The 14,280-nt window shown below is 36.5% G+C and overlaps 3 protein-coding genes across 3 annotated transcripts in view; 2 read left to right on the top strand and 1 right to left on the bottom strand.

Annotated features, from left to right (window-relative positions):
• LOC137648573 (mucin-2-like) overlaps nt 1-5,031 on the top strand; it is a 6,680-nt gene extending 1,649 nt beyond the window's left edge. The window contains exons 3-4 of the mRNA XM_068381484.1: nt 2,446-3,930; nt 4,623-5,031. Of these exons, the coding sequence (XP_068237585.1) occupies nt 2,446-3,930; nt 4,623-4,693 (1,556 nt within the window). The 3' untranslated portion in view covers nt 4,694-5,031. The remainder of the gene's footprint in view (nt 1-2,445; nt 3,931-4,622) is intronic.
• LOC137648733 (uncharacterized) overlaps nt 1-14,280 on the bottom strand; it is a 332,677-nt gene that overhangs the window by 113,305 nt on the left and 205,092 nt on the right. The window lies entirely within an intron of this gene.
• LOC137648245 (uncharacterized) overlaps nt 1-14,280 on the top strand; it is a 67,968-nt gene that overhangs the window by 17,985 nt on the left and 35,703 nt on the right. The gene's annotated exons all lie outside the window — the stretch shown is intronic.

Raw genomic sequence — 14,280 nt, 5'->3', positions numbered from 1 at the left:
GAAAGAAGCATTGATATTAAGGAAAATTATTAAAAATGGCAAAGGAATCGTTAACTGCCTAACAGGAATAAAAGAAAATGTTAAAATTGATGGGAAAATAAGTAAGAAAAGTATTTATGAACTCAAGCTATGTGGGAAAGGGACAGCCAAAGCCGATTCCAAAAGTAGGAAAATGTAACTTTGATAAGAGATACTAAAATAGAATCCCTGAGATTTGTAGTTGATATAATATTCTCCAAAGAAAGGAAGGAAAAAAGTGATAAGTGGGAGAAGTAACTGTCATGGCTTGAAGCTTCTGAAGAAGATTACTGTAAGTGCCAAGTTAGCAAGCTGTGGTCTTAAGGATCCATAAAGATTAAACATCTAAGAGCAAGAGTGAAGACTGGTCGAGTGAGTATAATGAATGAGCAAGTGTATCTGGGAGAATGGTATGCAGAGAGCAAAAGCAGACCAGTGAATATGGATAAGAGAAGTGAAAAGGTAGAATACATGGTACACAAAAATACGAAGTATGGAAACATAAAGAGAGTTGGAAAGATATTATTTAAAGTTAAAATCTGCAAATTAGTTTTTGTCCCAGCAATATTTGCAAGTGTAGAAATTTTGACTTTCTGTCTCAGCAATATTTGCAAGTGTAGAAACTTTAACTTTGTGTCCAAGCAATATTTGCAAGTGTAGAAACTTTGACTTTGTGTCCCAGCAATATTTGCAAGTGTAGAAACTTTGACTTTGTGTCCCAGCAATATTTGCAAGTGTAGAAACTTTAACTTTATGTCCCAGCAATATTTTCAAGTGCAGAAACTATGACTTTGTGTCCCAGTAATATTTGCAAGTGTAGAAACTTTGACTTTGTGTCCCAGCAATATTTGCAAGTGTAGTAACTTTAACTTTGTGTCCCAGCAATATTTGCAAGTGTAGAAACTATGACTTTGTGTCCCAGCAATATTTGCAAGTGTAGAAACTTTGACTTTGTGTCCCAGCAATATTTGCAAGTGTAGAAACTTTAACTTTGTGTCCCAGCAATATTTGCAAGTGTGGAAACTTTAACTTTACGTCCCAGCAATATTTGCAAGTGTAGAAACTTTGACTTTGTGTCCCAGCAATATTTGCAAGTGTAGAAACTTTAACTTTGTGTCCCAATAATATTTGCAAGTGTAGAAACTTTAACTTTGTGTCCCAGCAATATTTGCAAGTGTAGAAACTTTAACTTTGTGTCCCAGCAATATTTGCAAGTGTAGAAACTTTAACTTTGTGTCCCAGCAATATTTGCAAGTGTAGAAACATTGACTTTGTGTCCCAGCAATATTTGCAAGTGTAGAAAACTTTACTTATTCTCCCAGCAATATTTGAAAGTGTAGAAACTTTGACTTTTTGTCCCAGCAATATTTGCAAGTGTAGAAAATTTGTCTTTTTGCCCCAGCAATATTTGCAAGTGTAGAAACCTTTACCTTTTCGCCCAGCAATATTTGCAAGTGTAGAAACTTTGAATGAAATAGAGCAAAAGAAAAGGATAATGAGAAAGTATGCAATTTACTATAGAAAGAAGAATGTATAGATAACTATGGTCAGTGTCCTTCAGAATGTACTATAAAAATATTATGTGAATTCATAACGTAAACTCTGAAGAAAAAGTTTTAGTAGGGAGGCAATTGAAGATCAAATCTGGAACCTCAATTAAGAATGCTACCGTTTTAGAGTAATAGCATTGAAGATATAGAATACAAAGATACAATGGGAAATTTGGGGAAAACGGAATTAAGGAAAAATCAAGAAAAAGGTTATATGAGAGATAGAGGAAAAAATAAAAACTGATGAATAAAAGCAATAGAAGCAAATGACACAAAACCTTACATCACATAAATTAGTACAAACAATACTATCTTGGTCATGTAAATAAGGTTGAATATGCTGGACATTGGGAAAATATCCTTGGAAAATACAAAGATGATGTTAGTGACCGTTGTAAAGCAAAAAGATAACAGAGATCATATATTTACATGTAAGAAATTAGAAAATTAGGACAGAAGGTTGTAAGGACGGATATACTGAAGAATCCAATCGGATATCTGAAGGAATACAATAGACAGATCAAAAGATTAAAATAGGAGCGTTAATGACTGTAACAGGTTGTCAAAGCATGGAACATTATGTTATTGTAATTAAGACAGTAAAGACATAAGAGGTTAAAGCAATACTAAGCTCTTTTAATAGCATTATTATTTGCTGGTGCAAGAAAAAGTTTCAAGTATGATGTAAAGCTTTAAATTTGCCAGTCAGGTGACCAGGTATTAGAAAAAAGCATTTTATGGTGGAAACAATTTAGAACCAGTAACCCAGAAACTTAAACTCAAAACTTTAGCTATGAATCTTCATATATTAAACTCTAACCTTAATAACTGGATCCTTCAAGTAGTTTAGACTAATCTTGGCTTTCTTTTCATCTAGGAAAAACTACTACAACTACAGAAAGTTCTTCAACTGGGACTACTAAAACAACTCTTCCTAGCACATCCTCTCCAAGAATAACTTCAACATCTACAACTGCAACTTCAACATCAACTATAATTACTCAAGAACCAACTTCAACAACCACTCCAAAAATAAACAGTGACAAAACAACTACAGATACAACTGCAACTTCTCCCAACACAACTCCAGCAACAACTCTTTCCCAACTAACTTCGCAAACAACTCCCAACACAATTAGTGATAAAACAACTACAAATACTCCCAACACAACTCCTCATGAATCAATTTCAACAACTTCCAACATAAGCAGTGACAAAATAACTACAGATGCAACTACAACTCCCAATGCAACTCCGGCAACCACTTCTCCTAAATCATCTTCACCAACAACAACCAACATAATTACTGACCAAACAACTGCAACTTCTCCCAACACAACTCCAGCAACAACTCTTTCCCAACTAACTTCGCAAACAACTCCCAACACAATTAGTGATAAAACAACTACAAATACTCCAAACACAACTCCTCCTGAATCAATTTCAACAACTCCCAACACAAGTAGTGACAAAATAACTACAGATGAAACTACAACTCCCAATGCAACTCCGGAAACCACTCCTTCTAAATCATCTTCACCAACAACTACCAACATAATTACTGACCAAACAACTGCAACTTCCCCCAACACAAATCCAGAAACAACTCTTCCTAAACTTTCTTCACCAACAACTCCCAACATAATTACTGACCAAACAACTGCAACTTCTCCAAACACAAATCCAGACACAACTCTTCCTAAACTTTCTTCACCAACAACTCCCAACTTAACTATTGACCAAACCACTGCAACTTCTCCCAAAACCAATCCAGAAACCACTCTTCCTAAACTATCTTCACCAACAACTCCCAACTTAACTATTGACCAAACCACTGCAACTTCTCCCAAAACCAATCCAGAAACCACTCTTCCTAAACTATCTTCACCAACAACTCCCAACTTAACTATTGACCAAACCACTGCAACTTCTCCCAAAACTAATCCAGAAACCACTCTTCCAAAACTATCTTCACCAACAACTCCCAACTTAACTATTGACCAAACCACTGCAACTTCTCCCAAAACTAATCCAGAAACCACTCTTCCTAAACTATCTTCACCAACAACTCCCAACATAATCATTGATAAAACAACTATAACTTCGAAACCAAATCCAGAAACTCCCACTTCTAAATTAACTTCACCGACGACTCCAAACATAATTATTGATAAAATAACTACAAATCCTTCCAACACAAATCCAGGGACAACTCCTTCTGAACAAACTTTACCAACATCTCCCAACGTGATTAGTAACAAAACAACTACAACTTCTCACAACACAACTCCTCTGGAAACATCCCAAGTGGAACCACACCAACAGTCAACTACTGGAGCCCCGAGCAAGGATTCTGGGAAAAGTGAGTTATTGTAGTTTTCCGTTTATACTGTCAAGTAATCTCAAAACCCATTCTACCTGTTCTATTTCATGAGTCATAAAAACCTTTTCCATTTTATCAAATCACTTTCTGAAATCCATATAAACATACACCTCTTAGAAAATGACTTTTTATGAAATCTAACTTTGGTAGATCACACAAGCCACTGAATTATCTTTCATGAAAACCTCTTTTACAAACCTTACTTTTGCAGTTTTTCTCTTGAAATTCAATTAAATCTAAACAAACATCAGGCATATCTATTTAGAAATTTCATGTTTTCATTAAAAACAAGAAGGCACTGTATTGTTTTCTCAAAAGGTATGTATGTGTATATATATATATATATATATATATATATATATATATATATATATATATATATATATATATAGACAGATAGATATATAGGTTGATAGATAGATAGATAGGTAGATAGATAGATATATGGCAAAATAAACCTTATGTTGAGTGCCACATGAACCAGTACTAGGATTTGGTTGTCACGTGACGAAAATGATAGTTGAGGTCGGTAAAATGCCATGCAAAGTAAATAATAATAATAATAATAATAATAATAATGAAATATCAGAGTTTTATTCTTTTACACTTCCAAGCAAAACAAGAGAAGTCAAGAAAAGCATCGAACTTGTACTTTGTTATTCCTCTTCCAGAGTGTGCCAATGGCGTCTGCACCTACAACATGAGAGTCGTCGTTGAAATGGTTAGTCCATTCTCCAAGTAGAGTCTTCTATCCTTCCTGTTGCAGCCAAACTAATTCTCAATTTGGCTTGATGTCACTTATTGGAGATCCAATGTCACCCTTCGGGTGTATAGTACAATAAAATGAAAATCAAAGACCATCTTCCCCAGTTTCAATTAAACTTAGAATAAGGGTTCAAATATCCTCAGTAACTATGAAGATCGAGGACAGCCATTTTTGTGTCATATATTTGTTTACAATACCTGAATACAGACTAATAAGTATCCTTTTTTATCTCTGTATACTCAATATTGAATAAGAAGCATCATTTAAAGTTCTCAGTGAACTCAATATATCTTAAGAAGCATTTTTTTCCACTTCTCATTAAACTTAATCAAGTTTAAAGGAACGAGAACCAATGTTTCAAGTTTTCACTAATAGCAGTAAAGCTCAAAAACCGCCCTTTCGCTTAATTAAACTGCATCTAAGTAAATGACTGTCAACTATATCTCAGTATTCTCAATAGAAATTAAGAACTATTCATTGCAAATCTCGGTGAACTCAACGAACCACAACTCATTTTTTCTAATTCTCTTTAAATGAATTATTCTCTCCATCTCATAGTAACCTAAACCGGAGTCTTAAAGTTATCAATAAGTCTAAAAACACAAAAAGGGACTCTCCTTACTTTCCTGTGCTTGGCGAGTTATACAAAGGATAACTATTCCTCTCTAAAAATTCTGTGTAATACTAAGAAAAATGCAGACCAAATTCTTTAGCTTCAAACCAAATCCAATGAGAACCCAACACTAAAATACGGCACATGCTTTTGACCTTTCCAAAAAGGACCTATTCGAATCAACAAAGGAGCGTATGAGGATATACTATGAAATGCAAAATTGCGGAAATGGATTTTTTTAGAATATATATAGTGGGTCAAAGGTACAGCTACCACAAAGATTAAATTACTGAGAGTCATTCTGATTGTTTGAATTCAACGCCACATCTTTTACAGGAGGTACTTATTTAGAAATTTCTGATTGTCTAAGCTTCATGCTATAATCTCTCTCTCTCTCTCTCTCTCTCTCTCTCTCTCTCTCTCTCTCTCTCTCTCTCTCTCTCTCTCTCTCTCATTCTTAATTACCAAGTTCATGCTATAACAATTTGAACTGGACTAAATTTGACCGACAAAATGATTGTATTCGTAAGTAAATAAAGGCAAAATATTTATGAATGTTAGTTGAAAACGATGATGTTCATGGTCAATATTCAGCAAAATTAAAGACTTCTTGACAAAACAAAGTATTTTATTTCCAACCCTGCAACCAGCAAGAATGTATGAAAGGCCAGCACTCACGAAAGAAATAAGAGGTGAAAGGGCCAATGAAAAAAAAAAAATAGCCAAATAATTAAGTAAACAATAATGGCTTTCTAGAAATTTTATGTATTTGACTATGAGAAATCGTAATTTGTGTGTAGATGTAACACAATATAGCTATATGTGTCGAAGGAAACATTATTGCCTTGTCTGAACGTGTTCGACTTTAATCGCATGATTGTAAATAAGTGATGTAGCATATGTACTAGTAGTATTTGATTCTGTATCTAACTATCTCAAAGAAGTATAGAACTCTTTATAGCTCATATGCTTAAAAGAGATGAGTCTTTTGTCGATAGTCATTTGTTTCGTTTTAACAGTTTATACTGTTAGGTCCAGTGTTTGCATGATACAGGTCAGGGTCAGAGTAGAAACATCTTCAAGACCATTATGTGGCCTACTGCAAATAAACGTATGCAGTTTTACCAATTAGGCATCATTATATCCACCAAGATTTTGGCTACGAAGGATGGCATAGATGATGTTATACTATGATAATGTTTGCAGGTAAACGGCAGTAATGAAGTCTTGCTACAAGAATATCATGAATATAAAAGGATACAGGAATAAAAACGACAGGCATTGCAAGTTGTGCAGAGATTTAGATGGTACACCAGAGCATTTGTTTAGCTATAAAGAGTTACGAAATTTTAGAAGCAGTAGTACAGAATTCAGGAAACTACAATCATCAACCAAACACTATATTTGACATACTTGTACTTTGATGTACTATGTACTTTATCCAAAATGCTACAGGTTCATCCTTAGGTCATACATAACATGACAACCAAGTTTGATCAAAATCGATACAGTAGTTTTTAAAGTTGCTCATGAATAAACAAACGACGACAGGGGTGAATCCAGATTTTTTTTTTCTTTTTTCGGTGTGTGTTTCGAATAATTCCCTATAATAAATAGACTACTTCTGGCTGTTTTGGCTGGTTTCTCTGTATGACTAATGGGTGCTGGAGCATAATACTGTAGTTTACTTTTAAATCACCTAAAATGTGAATACCACTAACATTGTCCAAATTCATTATTTACTTTTGGGAGACTGATGTTGGATTTTATCCTGCTCATGGGTTGTTTTCGATGGTATGTAGGAACTTTTTTGTATCATGTAAGATGTAACCATTAGCTGGCATTTTGAACCAATTAACAGCTCCCAATTATTTATGAAAAAGTTCCCGGATGTTATCTTACAATTGCCATGTAACCATACCTCCTCTTGAATTCCACCATGTCTGCCGTTACAATAGGTTGTTAATAATTGTATATTCATAATACTGCTTTAATTATGTAACTGTTTTCGTTCATCAAAAAATAAAGAATATCACAGAAATAATCACCCATATGGTTAGCGTACCCAGCACATCCATTACCTTTTGCCAGTATCATACGAGGCTGCCAAGAATGTTTGATTGGGCCAAGCATAGTGATTCTAGTTCCTGGTGTAAGTCTGCAGCTGAAAGGTGGAAAACCAGTCATCTTTCAATGCCTGGGAGGTCACCCTCTGAAGAGGAAGACTGATTGTTAAGATTTGCAGAAAGTGACCTCTTAAATACCCATATGAAATACATAAATAAATTATTTACTCTACATTAGACCTGCTTCGTCTCCATTAAGGAGATGAGTCGTTCTTCTGCTGATAGGTCTGAGGACGTTTCAAACTCTCCTAGACTCGATCAGGGCCCTCTGTCAGCTAAGACAGAAAACCCTGGCATGAAATCAACCTTTCTGAAGGTCTCACCTCTGATTAGCAGGACGAGCCTAGCGAAGTGTAATCTGAGCCCATGGAAGGAGGTCTAACATTCAGACTTTTGCCATGGAGCTCAGCAAGGTTTCTCAGACGAACCTTAAACTACCTTGGTGTAGGTTAGAAAAGGTAGTCCTAAACACAGTAGATCTTCAGATCGCAGGACCAAGAAATTCTCTAAGGTCTAGCCAGTCTGGCAAGGTTTTCCACCCAGGCCTGTCTAGGTAACGGAGATTCTACATCCTGGAAGATACCCCATCCACAGCTTTGCCAATTAATGACGAAATAGAGGCTCTGACAAAGAGACCATCAGTGAAAAGGCTGAAATTTAAGGAAATATCCTTTTTAGCATCTGAAACCACAGCGTGGCATAGGCATCAATGGCAAGCCTTCAGGTTATATTACGAATTTATCTCTGGTTGGGGATGGTAGCCCACTTCACTTTACCCCACCTTCCTTCAGCGGCTCTGAGGAAAAATTTCACAGAACTCATCCTCTCTGGAGATAAGGTGGTCACCTACTTGGCAAGCCAGTCAGCCAAGCAGTGGGCAAACTAGGTTCTCAAAGGAGAGATGCCATGGTAGGTTGCTTCTCCACCTGTGGGGGACAGAAAGCTGCCCTAGCCCTTAGGAACACTTTGGTGCTGGGTGCGACATCTCTGTTCCCACAGCAAGATGTCGAAGCAACAGTCGAAAAAAGAAGAAAAGTGAGTTATTACTCCCTTCCATCATGTGGTAACTTATATGAGCAACAGCCCCTCTAAACCCTTTATGGATGATAAAGATCTTTCAGACAGGTTATCGCATCCCATTCATCAACTCCCCCTTCGCTAATTTTTGAGATCCGATGAGGATTCATTGTTACCACTGGGATTGTCGAAGGCTATGGCCTTTGGGGAGGAATTTTAGGCAATGCTGGACAAGGACGTATTGGAAGTCGTGCAAAACACCAGTAGAGATTACAGCTAACTGTTCCTGGTGGAGACGTCAAAAGAGGGATGGAAACCAGGGATTGACCTCTGTCTGTTTAAAGGATGTGGATTTTCAAATACCTTTCCATCAATAAAGCAGTTAGTACCGCCACTTGGTCCTCAATGGAGTGGTGCTCAGTTCAAAGTCCTATGGTTTGGGACCATACAAACAGAATTTGTCTTTTGCTGCATCTCAACAATTTGTTGATCTTATCATCTTGAAGAAAACAATTGCTCAGAAGTGAGTCCTCGCCTGTTACCACGACCTGTGGATCGTGGTCAATTGGAAGATGTCTTGTCTAGAGCCCAAGAGAAGGACATAATACCTGGAAATGTTGATAGTTAGGGGCAGCAGTGACTGTCTTTCCAACCGCAGGTTTTAGTTTCTGCAATAGCATAACAAATATTTATTTGTAGGTTTTTATGGGCCAGAAAGTGTTCTTCTTGGTGATGACAGGTCTGCTGCCACTGAAGTTCACATTGGTATCCACAACACCATGAAAGCAGAAAAGGTGTATTATGTCCTTTGTAAAGGGGCCTGACCCATAGCCATCAACCATAAGGTTGGGCTGGTGAAATAGTTTAACGTATTCCACATACATGCTGCTTACAGCATCAAATATTGTGCCTCTTGGCCAAGGTAATCAAAGCAGTAGTAATCCACCATCCAGCACTTGATACATCTCTTCACAGTATAATGAACCAAGGATGTCAGATCCTTTCCCTATAGACCAGATAACATCATCCAGTGCTGCCTTGTTTGGCTCTCGAGGAAGTCCAAATGGATCAAACAGCTGGTGGTATGTTACAAAGTTCATACTTGATGTCTCCTAGATTCTTGGCAGCTTAATGTGGCAGTTAAAATTGTCAGCAGTCACTGGAAAAGTAGCTGAAGATTCATCAAACTTTATGCATGACTTACTGTCCATTGTCAACGTCCTATTTGTCTCCTTACTAACATAGTTTCCTGTCATTTAATGCAGAATCTTGCATATCACCTCTTTTGCTTTGACTGCATTTACAGCACTATAAGCAGTTTCCCCAGGGGCAATGTTTTGTAGCAATGTGTCTCTCTCAAATGGTTTTTTTTGTTGCAGGCAGTAGAGGAGACCTTTCATTTCCTTGTTATCTCTTGTCTTTCTGGCTGGTGTAGAATCTTGGTGCTGTACTTGTCTGTACAAGTTACATCATGGCTCCATTGACGCTGGGGCAAGCTTAAATCAATGAAAGCCTCTGACTCCGGTGAGATGTAGCGATTCCATACAATTGTGTCAGTCCCCCAGTTGTTTTTATGGTACTCATCCGAGTTTGTTCTATTACTCGGATCAGTTGGTAGTCCAGGCCAGTATCGACGACTACTGCAAACGTGGTGCCCAGACATGAAAAATTAAAAGACTTTGGGATGGGTATCAGATGAAGCATCCAGTTACCTGTTCTCTTGGCTTTAAAAACAAATCCAGTGCCTCAACCGTCTCCATGTATTGCAGCCAAAGTTTTTTAGTACGATTTGCTGTCATTTATACACTCTGAGCTTCCTTTTTCTGCTGGAATCTGTCCAGACACCGTGATGAACATACTTGTTGAACAAATACTTCACCAACAACCAATATGTCATACAACTGTAGAGCTGCAGCCAAGACTTCATCCAAGACAGCCTATTCAGAGGGTCAGGGTGCTTCTTTGCGTGCTCTATTTACATATCATCAGTACCAGATACAGGAATAAAACAGTGGAATATCTTCCTCTTGCATTAGTTGATCTGTATCATCTGGTGTCTAATCTAAATTAAATGTATTGTCAAATTCTGATAGTGGTGTGTTGAAGGACTTTGCTGCTGATAAGGCCTTCAGGGTAAAATCCACAAGTAGGTGACCCTTAAGCGGTCCGGCCGGTATGCCAATATATGGGGGTATACAATAAAAATCGCAAAAACCTTAAAAAATTACCGAGCTTCAAATGACAATGGAGAATATGTCTACGAAATATTTAGTCAAAATTCCTCTTACTTTCATAGTTACAGGGTAATTAGTAAAAGTAATTCAATAAGCCAAAAAAACATTGATCCCTACAAGAAAATGCAGTATTTCTTCTGTTATCGTAAAATTTTGTAATTATTACATTTTAATATAAAAAAAAAAATTTGAGCAATGGTATCTGTATAGATTCCCTGAGTCACAAGACTGAAACTTATTTTTACATCCTGCAGTGCTAGCAAAAACCTCACAGAGAGTGCAAGTTTGAGTTTGACCTTTGACATTGGCTCGCTTTTACGTCTGTTTTTCTTGGTTTTGGCAAGAATTTTATCATGCCAAAGAGGAAAAGACAATTTCAATATCTTACTAACATAAGGAAGAAGAAAATTGGATCTAATATGAGTTCAGAAGTGGGTGAAGTTAGTGAAGAAGAGAGAGTGTTGTGGATGAAGGAGTGACTAGAATCCTAAAGCAAGATATTGAGCAAAAGGATCTTCATGTATGATTAAATTATGATAAATAACATTGTTTTAGTTTATTAATATTCAAAAAGGAACATAAAATTCATAATAATCATGATTTATTAATATTGTCTGTAAAAATACAAAAAGAAACTTTGAATGGCCATATCTCAAAACTATACATATTGACCTTCAAATTCTATCTTTTCCCATAGTTTTAAAGATATAGCATTGAAATTTGGGATATAACTTAGAAAAACATTATAAAATCATTAAATAGAACCCTTTTTTCCAATTTTTGTTTCATATTTTTTTCATACTTTTTCCCCCTGATTTAAAGGGTTTATTTTTTTACCGTAATAAAAAAATTCATATCTAGCCAAAAAAAAAAAATGGTTTTTAGAAAAAAACTATTTAATTGGAGGTCTACGTCAGGTCTATATAGGGTAGTAATCTCAGGTCTTAATATTAAGTTTCTAAGGAGCAGATAGAATTTGAAAAAAACTCCTTTTCAGGATAAATCGCCCTGGCGCCACAAAACCGAAGGCAAGAGGCAAAAATCCTATGCAGTTTGTTGACCTAAGTCATCTTATTAAGTGGTATGAATGTCAAAGTTCTGTCCTTGAAAAATGGCATTAGTCAGCCAACCCCTTTAACTGCTCTTGCTATAGCTTTCCTACTTCAAATGTGAGAAACTGTGTTGGGAGCATACACCACCTCAAGCAGCCCCTGTAAGCCACAACCAGACACTATGTGACTAATGGACCCCACCGAGCTCATCTTAGTATGGAAGTCATAAAGACGTAAAACCAAGCAACACAGCTCACACTCAGATGGTTCAATTCCAACAATTTTCTGGACTTCATCCCAAAGAGGTTGTCAAAGGTTATTATTAGTATCACATCATGAAACTTAGTTTCTGCACATACAAATTTAAGTGTTGAATGGATACAGCTCATGTTACTGGAGTTCATGTCTATGATGGGCAAGGACCATCCAGGCCATGGTGACAGCAAAGGCCATGATACTTTCCAAAGCAAGTCTATCTTCTCAGTGTGGCCTTTAGTTTTAAGGGAGCCGGCCGGAATGCCAATATAAGGGGGTAAAGGAAGAAAAACATAAAATCCTGCAAAAATTCACTGAGCTCCGTATGGCAATGGAGAATGTATGTACGAAATACTATGTCAAAATTCCTCTGATTTTCATAGTTACAAGGTAATTAGTAAAAGTAACTCAATTACCCATAAACATTGTTCCCTACAAGGAAATGCAGTATTTCTTCTGTTATCGTAAATTTTGATAATTATTACATTTTAATGTAAAAGAAATTGTGAACAATGCATCTGTATAACTTCCACGAGTCGCAGACAATGTATTTATTACAACCTTCGCCCTTTAGTCCTACCACAAACCTCAGAGAGAGTACATGCCTGAGTTTGACCTCTGACATTCACTCATTTTTACATTTGTTTTTCTCGATTTTGGCAAGAACTTTATCATTTCAAAGAGGAAAAGACAATTTCAACATCTTGCTAACATAAGGAAGAAGAAAATTCGCTCTATTAAGAGTTCAGTAGTGCAGAGAGAGAGAGAGAGAGAGAGAGAGAGAGAGAGAGAGAGAGAGAGAGAGAGAGAGAGAGTTGTGTGAATGGAGAAGTGACGGCCTTGCCTGATACAAGCAAAAGAAGCAAGATATTGAGCAAAAGGATCTTCGTTTATGAGTAAATTATGATAAATAATTTGTTTTCGTTTATCAATATCCAAAAAGGAGCATAAAATTCATAATAATCAGGATTTATTAATATTGGCTTTGTAAAAATATAAAGAAAAACTGAACACACGTATCTCAAAATTATACTTGTTGACCTTCAAATTCAATAGTCTCCCTTAGTTTTAAAGATATAGCATTGAAATTTGGTATATAACTTAGAAATACATTATCAAACAATGAAATGAATCCCTTCTTGAAATTTTTGTTTCATATTTTTTTTCTTAATTTTTTCCCTGACTTTTATGGTTTATTTTTTTACCATAACGAAAAAAATCATATCTGGCAAAAAATTTACTTTCAGAAAAAAATCTTCATATTATTGGAGGTCTATACCAGGTAGTAATCCAAGATCTTAGAAATAATTATCAAGGGATGAAAAAGAATTTGAAAAGCACTAATTTTCAGGCGTCGCAAAACCGAAGGTGAGAGGCAAAAATTCTATGCAGTTTGAAGAAGTCCTAAGTCACCTTATTAAGTGGTATGAATGTCAAAGTCCTGTCATTAAAAATCGGCATTAGCTGGCCGGCCCACTTAAGTGGATCTTAACCCTTTTACCCCCAAAAGGACGTACTGGTACGTTTCACAAAACCCATCCCTTTACCCCCATGGACGTACCGGTACGTCCATGCAAAAAAATGCTATAAAAATTTATTTTTTCATATTTTTGATAATTTTTTAAGAAAATTCAGGCATTTTCCAAGAGAATGAGACCAACCTGACCTCTCTATGACAAAAATTAAGGCTGTTAGAGCAATTTAAAGAAAATATGCTGCAAAATGTGCTGGGGAAAAAATAACCCCTTGGGGGTTAAGGGTTGGAAATTTCCAAAGAGCCTGGGGGTAAAAGGGTTAATTCCCATAGAGTAAAGGCAGAGATGCATTGCCATCAGCCTTGAAGAAAAAAAGTTATATATTTGCATTGACAGCCAGGTCTTTGAAATTTACAGCCTGCTTGGGAACTGGTATCTGGTGGTTGATGCCAGCTGTGACAGCAGCGACTCCCATGCCTCTGAAAGTAATGAACCCATAAAGTGTCCTAATGCTGTGGTCAACATTGTCAGCCATTTACTAGATAAAGTGTTCTGGAATGATGCCTTGGATGTCTGTACCTTGTGAGACTGCAGCTGGCATCTAAAATTTCTTAACTTCTGTGAAAGACGTAAAGAAGTCATGCCTAATAAGGGAATCAATGAGGAACTTTGATTCAAAGAGACAGTAAGTCTGAACTCCAAGGCCAATCTGGAGGAGAGCAAGGAGGACTCCTCTCTGGCAGCTTACATTATTGCTTGGCCTAAAGAATCAATCTTGAGGTCAGTATTGT

Source organism: Palaemon carinicauda, chromosome 10 (genome assembly GCF_036898095.1).
Source record: "Palaemon carinicauda isolate YSFRI2023 chromosome 10, ASM3689809v2, whole genome shotgun sequence".
Lineage (NCBI taxonomy): Eukaryota > Metazoa > Arthropoda > Malacostraca > Decapoda > Palaemonidae > Palaemon > Palaemon carinicauda.
Note: the sequence above shows the minus strand (reverse complement) of the source record. Positions and strands in the feature narration are given on the sequence as shown.